Below are 13,475 nucleotides of genomic sequence, written 5' to 3' on the forward strand. Positions count from 1 at the left end.
TGGAAACAGGGTCTCACTAAGTTGCTGAGAGCCTCACTAAGTAGCTGAGGCTGGCTTCGAACCTGTGCATCCTCCTGTCTCAGCCTCCCAAGTGTAGGGATTCACCACGCCCTGCTCTAGTTACTTTGAAAGGAAGAAAAACTGACCTGAGTTTAGTGATTTTTTTTTTAGTAAGTACTTCCTCATTTCAACCTTCAAAGGTGAACTTGGTAATTGTCAACCACTTATATTCTTCAAAGAAGCAATAGATGTTTACCTAAAATTGTGATATGAATGCTTACTATATTAGCATCTGTGAGATCCTGGTTCAGTCCCCAGCAGCTCCCCCCTGCCCCCAAAAGTTTACTGCATTTGGCCAGTTTGAGAATCTTTTTCTTTTTTCCCTAGTGCTGGGGATTGAATCCAGGGATATTTTACTTCTGAGCTAACCCCCCTTTTTGGTACTGGGAATTGTACTTAGGGGCATTCTACCTCTAAGCTACACAACCCAGCCCAATTTTACTTTTTATTTGGAAACCATTTTGTGAGGCTGCTGAGAGCCTCGCTAAGTTGCTGAGGTTGGCTTTGAACCTGTGATCCTCTTGTCTTAGACTCTCAGGTACTGGAATTACAAGCTTGTGCCACCACACTTGACTATCCTCTTTTGTTTTTTCTTTTGCAAAGGGTCTTGCTAAGTTGCTAAACTGGCCTCAAACCTGTAATCTTTTTTGTCTTGGCCTCCTAAGTACTGGGATTGTAGGTATGAGCCACTGTCTGGTGAGAATCTTATTTTTTTTTTTTTTAGGAATCTTATAAAAGCGAGTCCTTTTGGTGTTGAGTTATTAAGCCCTCAAACTGAATATCACTCTTTATTTTTTCATTATAAAAATTTCTGAAGCTGGGCCGGGCGTGATGGTGCACGCTTGTAATTCCAGCATTCAGGAGGCTGAGACCAGAGGATCGTGGTTCGCGGGCAGCCTCAGCTACCTACTTAGTGAGGCCCTTTGCAACTTAGTGAGATCCTGTTTCAAAATAAAGAATAAAAAATAGGGCAGGGGTTGTAGCTTGGAGGTCAAATGCCCCTGATTTCATCCCCAGACTTGGGGAGGGGGGGATCTGAAGCTGGACAAAGTGGCACATGCTTGTAATCCCAGCATTTGGAAGGCTGAGGCAGGAGGATTGCGGTTCATGGACAGTCTCAGCTACTGAAGGTAGAATGCTCCTGGGTTTTATGCCCTGTCGCAAAAAAAAAAAAAAAAAAAAAGATTATATTTATTTATTTATCTATCTATTTATTTATTTATTTATTTGGGGGGGCACTGGAGTTTGACCTAGTTACCTCTTGGCTACACCCCCAGCCCTTTTTATTTTTCATTTTGTTTACTTTTGGTAGGAGTACTGGAATTGAAGGTGGAGGCATTCTACCTCTGAGCTACATTGCCAGCCCCATTTTTTATTTTGAAATAATCTCAACGCCCAAGTTGCTGAGGCTGGCTGTGAACCTGTGATTCTTCTGTCTTAGCCTCCTGTGTACTGAATTTACAGGGATGTGCCACCACGCCTGGCTTATTTTTTTATTTTGAACATTCTAAGTTACTAAGAGTCTTGCTAAATTTCTGAAGCTATCTTCAAACTTGTGATCCTTCTGTTTTAGCCTCTTAAGTAGTGGGATTGCCTGGCTAGAGTTTCTAATTCTTTAATTATAAATGCTTAAATACACAATTGAGGAATCCATGACTAACCTAGTAAAGGCAATGTATATTTAGAGCTGTATGCAGAATAATTATTTGACCCATTTAAAGAATAATACAACCAATAGTGATAATTTCCCCAAGGGAGTAGACAATGTATAATTTAACTTATAAATACAGCTGAAAAATAGAGAGCCAAGGGTAAAGGAAAACTACATAGGACAGGGGAAAGAAAAGGTATCATTTAGAAGTAAAGTTAATAGGCTTTTGGTTTTAGTTAAATTCATATTATTGCTGGTGTTTTGGTGGGTTTTTTTTGGGGGGGGGTGATATTGGGATTGAACCCAGGGGCTACATGGATTCTACCTCCATACTACATCCCAGGCCCATACACACACACACACACACACACACACATACATACATACATACATACACTTTTTGTGTGTGTGTGTGTGTGTGTGTGTGTGTGTGTGTGTGTGTGTGTGGTACTGGGGTTGGAACCCAGGGGCTTTCTACCTCCAGGCTATAGCTCCGACCTATTTTATATTTTATTTGGAAACAGGTTCTCACTAAGTTACTAAGAGCCTCACCTAGTGGCTGAGGCTGGCTTCGAACCTGCGATCCTTCTGTCTCAGCCTCCCAAGTACTGGGATTGCAAGCGTGAACCACCACGCCTGGCATATATTTTTTATTTTGAAACAGGCTCTAATTAGGTTGCTGAGAGCCTCACTAAGTTGCTGAGACTGGTCTCAAATCTGCGACCCTTCTGTCTCAGCCTCCCAATTACAGATACTACAGGCCTGCATAACCACACTCAAGTTATTTTCTTAGAGCAGTGTACATGATATTTCAAACAACTTACTAAAACTTTAGCACCTGGTATTATATTCCAATTTTTTGTTTTTTTGTGGTACTGGGGATGGACCTCCGAGCTATACCAGCCCTATTTTACTTTTATTCTTTATTTTGAAACAGGGTCTCACTGAGTTGCAAAAGATCTCACTAAGTAGTTGAGGCTGGCCTCAAACTGTAATCCTCCTTTCTCAGCCTCACAAATGCTGGGATTACAAGCTTGTGCCACCATGGCTAGTTCTTATAGAATTTCTGATAGAGACTTTTGGGAAGGGAATTATTTAAGCTAAGGTAAAAGGTCTCAGATCAAGTGTGTGTGTGTGTGTGTGTGTGTGTGTGTGTGTGTGTGTACGTGTGCACGCATGTGTTTTGTTGAGATAAGCTCAAGAATTTTTAAATTACTTATTGAACTTTGTTAACCTTGTGAAGAAAACATAAGTTTGTTTTAAAGGGCTTTATCTTAAATACTTAAATTTAGAGCTGGGCATGGTGGTGCATGTTGTAATCCTAGTACTTGGGAGGCTGAGATGGGAGGATCACAAGTTTGAGGTCAGCCTCAGCTACTTAAATGAGGCCCTCCATAACTTAGTGAGACCCTGTTTCCAAATAAAGAATAAAAAATAGGGCTAGGGTGCAGCACGGAGGTAGAATGCTCCTGGGGTCTATCCTCAGTACTGCCACAAAAAAATTTTTTTCTAGTCAAGTAAAGGAATCCAAAACTTAAAATTTTTTAATTGTGAAACTAGAGTACTGCTACATTTGCAGTTTTTATGGGGGGAGAGGTATTGGGGATGGAGCCCAGGGGCGTTCTGCTTCCAAGCTATAACTCCCAACCCTGGTTTTTTTTCTTTTTTCTTTTTTTTTCTTTTTTTTTAGCTGCACTGGGGATGGAACCAGGGGCGCTCTACCTCCGAGCGACACCCCCAGCCCTATTTTTTATTCTTTATTTGGAAACAGGGTCTCACTGAGTTGCAAAGGGCCTCATTAAGTAGTAGCTGAGGCTGTCCTTGAACCACGATCCTCAGGTCTCAGCCAGAGTGCTGGGATTACAATGCGCCACCACACCCAGTTTTTATTTTTAGGTTTTTTTTTTTCTTTTTGGTGGTACTGGGGTTCCTGGAAGCCCTTCTACCCCCGGGCTACAGTCCCAGACCTATTCTATACTTTTTATTTGAAAACAGGGTCTCTTAAGCCAGCTGGGCTGACTTTAAACCTGCTGAACCTGCTGGATCCTCCTTTCTCTGCCCTCCTAAGCACAGGGATTACAAGGGTGCGCCACCACGCCCAGCTGTTTTTAGTTTTTTTAAACAGTATCACTAGGTTGATCTCTTGAACCTTTAATCCTTCTGTCTCAGCCTTTCCTGACCACACCCAGGTTTTTTAGTGACTTTTTTAGTGCTGGGGATTGAACCCAGGTCATTCTACCTTTGACCTACACCCCAAACCTACATTTTATTCTTTGTTTTGAAACAAGGTCTCAATAAGTTGAGGGCCTCACTAAGTAGCTGAGGCTGGCCTTGAACCTGCCTTCTTCTTGTATTAGCCTTCCAAGTACTGGGATTACAGGTGTGTGCCACCATGCTCAGCTTGCAATACAGTGACAGTTTTTTCGGTATTTGAGAGCCTGATAAGTTTCTTAAATCTTTTTTTTTTTTGTTTTCAAACTGAGATTGACCCCTGGGGCATTCTATCTCTAAACTACATCCTCAGCCCTTTTTGAGGAAGGCCTCAAACCTATATATAGTCTTCCTGTCTCAGCCTCCCACCTGTTGGGATTACAGGTTTGTGCTGCCGTGCCCAGCTTCACATTGACTGTTTATTTGTTTGAGTCCAAAGGTGTTTACCTTCAAGCTACAACCCCAGCCTTTATTTTGAAAAGGAGTTTCACTAAGTTGCTGAGGCTGTCTTGGAAGTTGTGATCTTCCTGCCTTAGCCTCCCAAGTACTGGGGTTACGGGTGCATGCCAATATGCTCAGTTTCACATTAGCATTGATTGATTGATTGATTGAGGTACTGGAAATTGAACCTAGAAGCATTCTGTCTCTGAGCTATACCCCAGCCCTATTTTTACATTTTGAAACAGTGTCTTACTAAGTTACAGAGGGCCTTGAACCTGGGATCCTCCTGTCTCAGCCTTCCAAGTACTGGGATGAGGGGCCTACACCACCATGCCCAACTCACATTGGCTTAATTTAAGCTAAAAAAAAAAAAAAATTATGCTTGTGAAATTTAGTGAAACTCTCAGCAACCTAGGTAGACCCTGTTTCAAAACAAAAAATAAAAATTAGGGCTGGAATTCTCACATGATCAAGAGATAAAATGCCTCTGCCCCTACATATACACACACATAAAAGTTCAGCAAAACTAAACATTTAGCTGAGCACAGTGGCACATGCCTGTAATCCTAGTACTTGAGAGGCTGAAACAGGAAGATCACAAGTTTGAGGCTGGCCTCATCAATTTATTAAGACTATTTCAAAATAAAAAAAAAGGATTGGGGATGTAGCTCAATGGTAAAGTGCCTTTGGGTTCAGTTGCTATTATCACACACATACACATACACACATCCTTAATCACATTAGCCACATTTCAGGTACTCAACAGGTTGATTATAGTGGCTTCTATATTGTACGATGCCATATAGTTTTTATTTTGGGGAAAAGTTCTATTTGGAGTGGTTATTCAACAGCTTTGTGTCTTCACTGGAGTTCACAATTGAGTGTTCTAAGGTATAGTTTTTCTCAACTTTCTTTGTGGGCCTGTTTCTACACACATCCTGCTGGCTTATTTTAGATAAGTAGGCCAACATTGCAATCAACTTTTTAAATATCTCAATACAGCCAAACAAAGATTTTGTTGATTTTTTACAGATGTTAACGGTTGACATATAGTTGTCTAGTTTCTATAGTGATGACTAAATTGCCCTTGAAAAACAAGGAGACCTGGGTCAGAATACATTGGACACTACTTCATTCTATAAGATAGGATAATTGCTCTTGTTCCCTAATATGGAGATACTCTTTTTGTTTGTTTATTTAAAGTTTTTTGCGGTATTATGCATTGAATCCAGGGACTTCTAAGCTATATCCCCAGCCCTATTTCTAAATTTTTATTTTTAAACAGTCTGGGTAGATTGGTTAGACTCTCACAACTTGCTGAGCTGTTCTCAAACATGCAAAGTTCCTGTTTTAGCATCCCAACTACTGGGATTACAGGATATAACACCTTGACTGGCTATTCTTTTTACAAAAATGTTTGGAATATCAAATAACACTTGGTTTATGTTAGTTTTTTTGGGGGGGTGTCACTATGTTTTAGAACTGAATAGATATCTTATTATCAAAAGGAAAGACTGATCAAGCATTTATTAAAATTGTATTTTTTCCCCTTGGTATTGGTGTTTTAAATCCAAGGGCCCTCCACCATGAGCTGTGTTCTGAGGGTTTTTTTCGAAATCTAAAAAAACAAAATATTATTTAGCAATATTGTCTTTCAAAGTCACTTTGATATGGAAAAATTATACTCTGTGTTATGAGGTATTTCGTATAGTCACTGAATAGAGCCTTTTAAGCAGTCTGTATTTTTTTATATTCTAACATTCATGAATTATTACATGGAGGATCTTTGTCATTAATAAAGGCTCCAATTCTACCATTGCTTCTATGGGATCCCATGTTCTCCCGCTCAGTATTCTTTTTTTTTTTTTTTTTTTTGTGGTACTGGGGATGGAACCCAGAGGCTTTCTACCTCCAGGCTATACTCCCAGACCTATGTTATATTTTATATTCCCCAGTACCACCAAAAAAAAAAAAAAAAAGAGTAAGGCCGGGCTTGTAATCCCAGTATTTGGCAGTATTTGGGAGGCTGAGACAGGAGGATTGCTCAGGTTCGAAGCCAGCCTCAGTTACTTAGTGAGGCTCTCAGCAACTTAGATCCTGTTTCCAAATAAAATATAAAATAGGTCTGGGGGTGTAGCTCAGAGGTAGAAAGCCCCTGGGTTCCATCCCAGTAACACAACAATAAATAAATAATAAAAAATAGGACTGGGGGTGTAGCTCTGGGGTAGAATGCTCCGGGGTTTAATTCTCAGTACTACAAACAAAAAAGTTAAATTTGCTTGAATTTCAAATTAATCTAATTTTAAGGGTGGGTTTTTTTTTTTTAAGCTTATCGATATATGCTTGAGTATTCTATGTATAAATTCAGACTGAAATGTATTCAGACTTTTGTTTTTGCTTTTGACTTGTGGCCTCCCTGTGTTGCCTAAGCTGGCCTTGAACTCCTGGGCTTATGTGGAAGTCTTCAGTGTCTGCAATAGCTGGGCCTACAAACAAGTTTACCACAGGATTGAACCCAGGGTCATTCTATTCCTGAGCTACATCCCCAACTCAGTTTTTTCTTTATTTTGAAACAGGGTCTCAAGAAGTAGCTGAGGTTGGCCGCAAACCCAGATCCTTCTGTCTCAGCCTCCCAAGTATTAGGATTATAAGTATTCCTGCCTAGCTTTTTTGTTTTGTTGTGTTTTTTTGGCGGTACTGGGGTTCCTGGAAGGCCTTCTACCTCCAGGCTACACTCCCAGACCTATTTTTATATTTTTATTTGGAAACAGGGTCTCTTAAGCCAGCGAGGCTGGCTTCAAACCTGCGCAATCCTCCAGTCTCTACCTCTTAAGCGCAGGGATTACAAACGTGCGCCCACATGCTCGGCTTGACTTCTTTTTTTTTTTTTTTAAGTACAGTATCATTGCTGAGTATGGTGGTGCACATCTATAATCCTAGTATTTTTGAGGCTGAGACTGGAGAATCACAGGTTAGAAACCACCCTTAGCAACTTAATTAGTAATGTACTCAGAAACTTAGCAAAGACCCTGTTTCCAAATAAAAAAATAGGGATGGAGGTGTAGTTTGGAAGTAGAAGGTCCTTAGGTTTCATCCCTATTACCATACACACACACACACAAAGTTCAGTATCATTTTATTAAGTATTTTCCCTGGTGTTTCATTAACTACCATTTTTTCTCCCAACAGAATCTTCCACAATCTGTAATTGAAAATGTTGGAGGGAAAATTTTTACCTTTGGATCTTACAGATTAGGAGTACATACAAAAGGTAATGTTTTGTTTATCTTGAAGAAATAAATTCTTAATAAAATGGTGATGTACCCATTTTAGTTACTCGTGGATTTATATACAAATTGAGGTTTGCATGGAAAAAGAGTTCTTAATGGAGTCTTAATTGGTTAAGAAGGAAGATATAAGACGATGCTTTCTTTTCTACCTGCTATGTCCAGTGCAATACTACAATTATGTTAAATTAAAAGTTAGTTCCTCAGTAGAAGTCACCTGGATTGTTATATGCCCCACATATGAGCAGTGTCTACTGCATTGGAAAGTTAAGTAAACGATATTTTCTTCCACTGAAAGTTCTTTTAAATAGTGCTGCTCTCTTTTAACTATTATTTAACAATATTGGTTTTATATATACTCACTATGTCATTTTTGTGTATCTCTATCATTCTTTCCACCTGAGGTTTATTACTGTGGAAATTAGACCAAAAATGAATTAAAGCTTTTAGGAAAACCGTGTAGCTTTTCTTTTCATATCTTTATTATAGACAAATTATAAAATATGGCTTAGCAGAAAACAAACCAGTTGTGTATCTGTGACCATTGATAATCACTGCATTTTCTTATTTACATTTGTAGTTATTTTATTTGTTCAAATAAATACATAATTAAAGTCATGGCAAAGAACATGTATTGAATTCTTTCTTTTTTACTAGGTACTGAGCTAAGCTCTTTTTATGCATTACTGGGGATTGAACTCGGGCATTCTACCTCTGAGCTATACCTCCAGCCCTATATTTTATTTTTTATTTTGAAAAGGGTCTCACTGAGTTGTGTAAGGCCTCATTAAGCAGCTAAGGCTGGCCACAAACCTGAAAACATTCTTAGCCTCCCAAGAACTAGGATTATAAGCGGGCCCCCCCATGCCTGACTCTGAGCTAAGCTCTTAATCTTCATTGTTTTATTTACTGCTCATAGCACTTTTATTCTCAACAACAAATGAGAATCTGAGACATAAAGAGGCAGTAAAGCTTCTGCCTGTGAAAGCCAGTAGATAGAGCTTGAGGCAGTCTGAGGGCATACTCCAACCACAAACAGACCTCTAGCCAGGCGTGGTGGTGCACGCTTGTAATCCCAGTATTTGGAAGACAGACTGGAGATTGCAAGTTTGAGGACAGTTTCAGCAAAGAGTGAGACACTATCAACCTATCAAGACCCTCTTTCCAAATAAAAATTAAAAATAGAGCTGGGAGCATAGCTTGAAGGTAGAATGCTCCCAAGTTCAATCCCCAATACCACAAAAACCATCAGACTTCGGTGTTTTGAAAGTGTCAGCCAGTATACTCTGATCTGTATTCTGGTTTCCTTCTCTGTCCACATTTTTTGTTACTGTGACTCTGTAATAGTACTTTTTTTTTTTTTTTAATATGTCCTGTATACAGTATGCCCTCCTCCCTCTTTGTGAGTATGCTAAATAAACAGCCCCTAGAGGCTTGCCTTAGCATCTCATCCTTTAGGAAAATGACTGTTGACTTAATTCCACATTGCTTTTTCTCTTTTATGATCCCAATTACTTATTTTTAACCTTCTTTTGGTAGGGGAACCAATAAACAATAATCAGTATATAGAGGAAAACTGTTTGTTTGCTTGCTGGTTTAATGAACATGGCCATGACTCATGACAAGACACTGGGTTTGGTGTTTAGCTCATCCCCTCTTCCCCAGGAAAGTCCCGAGTCCCCATTCTTTGGATTCCTGGTTTACTTGTGCCACTGTAAAAACATGGTACTTCAGGAAAAACATTCAGTCAGAACTCATTTCCATCTACTGACTGGTAGTTTTCATTAAAGGGTAATGTATTTTTAGAGCCTGCAGTATAATGAGTCATTCTTAACATCAAATACCATCATGATAAGGTGCGCAATAATTTTATGCTAATTAGTGGTTGATTCATTTCTTTTTTAGGAGCTGATATTGATGCATTGTGTGTTGCACCGAGACATGTTGATCGAAGTGACTTTTTCACCTCATTCTACGATAAATTAAAGTTACAGGAAGAAGTCAAAGATTTAAGAGTATGTAAATGTTTGGAGAGAGACGGACGGTTATAAAAGTTCATTTGGTTCCTGGGCACTGTGGTGCATGACTGTAATGCCAGGGATTTGAAGGCTGAGATAGTGAGAAAGGAGAACTGCAAGTTCAAGGCTAGCCTCTTGACGTTTTCTTTTTTTTTTTATTTATTTTATTTTTTTATTTTATTTTTTTTTATTGGTGCACTGTATTCATACATCATAGTAGGATACATACTTTTGTAGACATACTTGCACACTTTTCCCAGTCAGCCCCCACCCAATCCCCACCCCATTCTCTCCCTATCCCTCCCTCCCATGCTTGGCTTAGTAGTTGACATCTAGTATTATGGCAATTTATCTAAAATTAAAAATGGTAATCTCACATAACAGTTTCATTTGTCTGATACCAAGCTTTTGATGACTTAAAGATGACATTTCAATATTTCTTTTTGCTTTCTTTCTTACCAGAGAATATTTTTTTTCTATTTTTTAGGTGAAACTATCATATATTTGTATATTTATTTTTCAGAAAAAAATCTATGCTAAAATGGAATATGGACTCTAGGTACCCAAAACGATCTTGAGAAAGAACAAAGCTAGAAGATATATATTTTCTGATTTCAAACCATATAAAGCTACAATAATTGAAACAGTGTAGTACTATTCTAAAGGCAGGTATATAAACCATTGGAGTTAAGTAAAAGCCTAGAGCTAAATTATTCCCTATATTGTCAAGTTATTTTTGACAATGTTTCCACGAACATTTGGTGGTGGAAATATTAATCTTTTAACTAAATATTGTTGAAAAATAATAATTACATGGAGAAGAATAAAATTGGACCCTTACCTAATCCCATATACAAGTATTAACTCAAAATAGGTAAAAGACCTAAATATAAATCTTAAGACTATAAACTTTTAGAAGAAAACCTGGGTCATTTAACCTCACAACATTGAAATTGGCAGTGATTTCTTGGTTATGATTTCAATGGCACAGGCAACAGAAGCGTATACAAACTCCCTAAAAAATAAAAAAAATATTGTATATCCAAAGACAATGTAAACAGAGTTAACAGTTACTAATAGAATGGGATAAAATATTTCCAATATAAATCTTAAGACTATAAACTTTTAGAAGAAAATCTGGGTCATTTAACCTCACAACATTGAAATTGGCAGTGATTTCTTGGTTATGATTTCAATGGCACAGGCAACAGAAGCGTATACAAACTCCCTAAAAAATAAAAAAAATATTGTATATCCAAAGACAATGTAAACAGAGTTAACAGTTACTAATAGAATGGGATAAAATATTTCCAATTGCTATATCTGAAGGTATATTAATATTCCAACTAGAAATCCTAAAAATTAACAACAATAAAGGCAAACAATACCCTTTAGAGATAGGTAAAAGACTAACATAAATAATGAATCTCCACAGATAATCAGTCTTAGTTGTCTGTTGGATGGAAAATCTTGTTTCTCTAGTTCTGGTGTGTGTTACCTATTTCTTCTTTGTAGTTAATCTCTTTGAGTATTTTCTCTAGCGCTGGTTTTGAAGACATAAATTCCTTCAGTTTCTGTTTGTCATGGAAGCTTCTTACTTCTCCATCTAATTTGATAGAAAGTTTTGCTGGGTAGGAAATTTTTGGCTGGAAGTTGTTTTCTTTCAGAATTGGGAATATGTTACTCCAAGCCCTTCTGGCTCTCATGACTTGGTTTGGGAAGTCTGGAGTGATTCTAATTGGTTTGCCTCTGAATGTCACTTGGCCCTTTGCTTTTGTTGCCTTTAAGATTCTCTGCTTGGCTTCCACATTGGTCATTTTGACAATTATGTGGCGTGGGGATCCTCTTCTCCGATCCTGTCTAAAGGGAGTTCTATAAGTTTCCTGGACCTGTGTATCGACCTCTTGCTCTATGTCTGGAAAATTTTCTGCTATTACTTCCTTGAAGAGATTGTTGATCCCTTTGGTTTCACTTTCTTTTCCCTCCTCTATTCCAAATATTCTTAGGTTAGCTCTCTTAAAATGGGCCCATATTTCTTCAATATCAGATTCCTGCTGTCGGATATTTTTTTCTAGATTAGAAACTATGCGTTCATTTTTGGATTGCTCATCTTCTAAGAGTGAGATTCTGTTCTCCATGTGTTCTAATCGGTTGTTTGTGCTTTGAATTGAGGCCTTTACTTCATTAATTGCATCCTTTATCTCTTTTTGGCTCTCTCTGAGTTCTTTTCGAAGCACCTCTATTATTTTCTACAGTTATTTTCCTGATTTGATCTTCTAGAAATCTCTGATTTTCAGTTTTATCAGGTTCTGATGTTGTGGGTTGTGTGCATTCATTGCTCCAGTATTATTCCTCTTTCCCATGATTTCGGATGTTTGTGCCTTCTCTGGGTTCTTCCCTTGGGTCACTATGACTTCACTTAAGGTGTTCTGGATCTCGAGTCAGTAGTATCTCAGACCCCACTACTCCTTTACTGGGTTTTATCACAGAGTCTCCGACCCAGAGAGTCGATAGAGGCTGCTGTAGACTGTGGGGGGTGCTAGGTTGCACGTTCTCCTATGGTGTGATATCTCTGCCACCGCCCCTCCCCCACTGGGTCAAGTCCCAGTGAGTACAGTACTGGGATTTCTCCTCTGTGGCCCGCAATTTGACTCACTGTTCTTGAGTGCGCAGATGTAGCTGTACTGGCCTCGCTGAATTCGCTGCTGCTGCCGCCGGTGGCAATATGGCGCCGCTGCTACGCCCTCGGCTATGGGGCTGGCGTTTTCTTCTTGGTTTTTATTTTGACTCTGAATCCCTGCAGCGTGTGCTGAGCTCAGCCACTGGGAGCTTTAGACGCTCTCTGCGTGGAGAAATCCCGCCTGGCTGTTCCGCAGTGGCTCCCCTCGGCTTCCTGTAGCCGTCCCGTGAATTCGCCGGTACCGCCGGCAGTATGGCGCTGCTACCGCGTCTGCCACGTCCTCGGGCGCGAGGCCGGTGTATCTCCTCTGTGGCTCTGTTCTCAGTCCGCTTTCTCTCTGGAGCCTGGTGATTTTTTGTTTCACTGGTGATGGTGTTTTCTGGCTATGAAAGGCGCTGATTTTGTGGTAATGGAGATTTGTTGTTAGCGGGGCTCTTAAGCCCCGCTTTTCTCGGTCGCCATCTTCCTCTTGATGTTTTCTGAGACCCTCTCTCAAAAAGTTTAAAAAAAAAAGATTGGGAATGTAGCTCATTCATTGAATGGCCCTGGGTGCAACCCCCACTACTGCCTCCCCACAAAAAATTATTTTCTCAACTGAGTGAATTTTATGGTATAGAAATCATGAGTTGCTGAAATTTATCAGGACATTCAAAGCACTTAACATGTGCTTGCATTTTACTTTTTACAATAAGCTTAAAAATCATTAATCTGTAAACTATTTACAGATTAGGAAAAATAGAAGCATGCGATTATGAAGCAGTCTGTTTATAACCATTTGTCTGCCGGATGGCAGAAATCAAGGATTCAAACACTAGAACACGGAGTCTTCAAGGTAGTTATTGAAATTTTTGGGTTAGGCATTATGCTAAATTTTGTTTAAAGAATTGTTTAAAACAGTTAAGATTTATAGTTTTAAGTTTATTTTAATAGTACCACATGTAGTATGGGCTTAATGTGTAGTTTTAGAGACTAAATTTATTTACTTTTCTTTCAGGCTGTTGAAGAAGCGTTTGTACCAGTTATCAAACTCTGCTTTGATGGGATAGAGGTAAGATAGAGTTCAAATGGACAGTTCTTGCTATGTGGTGTCACTAATTTTGATTAATGTGGGGTAAAATTTTTGGTTA

At 39.0% G+C, this 13,475-nt stretch overlaps 1 protein-coding gene across 1 annotated transcript in view; it reads left to right on the forward strand.

Annotated features, from left to right (window-relative positions):
• Nucleotides 1-13,475, forward strand: part of PAPOLA (poly(A) polymerase alpha) — a gene marked incomplete at its 3' end in the record, with an annotated part of 73,359 nt that overhangs the window by 13,207 nt on the left and 46,677 nt on the right. The window contains exons 4-6 of the mRNA XM_080707625.1: nucleotides 7,553-7,634; nucleotides 9,556-9,665; nucleotides 13,343-13,396. Of these exons, the coding sequence (XP_080563751.1) occupies nucleotides 7,553-7,634; nucleotides 9,556-9,665; nucleotides 13,343-13,396 (246 nt within the window). The remainder of the gene's footprint in view (nucleotides 1-7,552; nucleotides 7,635-9,555; nucleotides 9,666-13,342; nucleotides 13,397-13,475) is intronic.

Source organism: Muscardinus avellanarius (genome assembly GCF_963383645.1).
Source record: "Muscardinus avellanarius genome assembly, chromosome: 12".
Lineage (NCBI taxonomy): Eukaryota > Metazoa > Chordata > Mammalia > Rodentia > Gliridae > Muscardinus > Muscardinus avellanarius.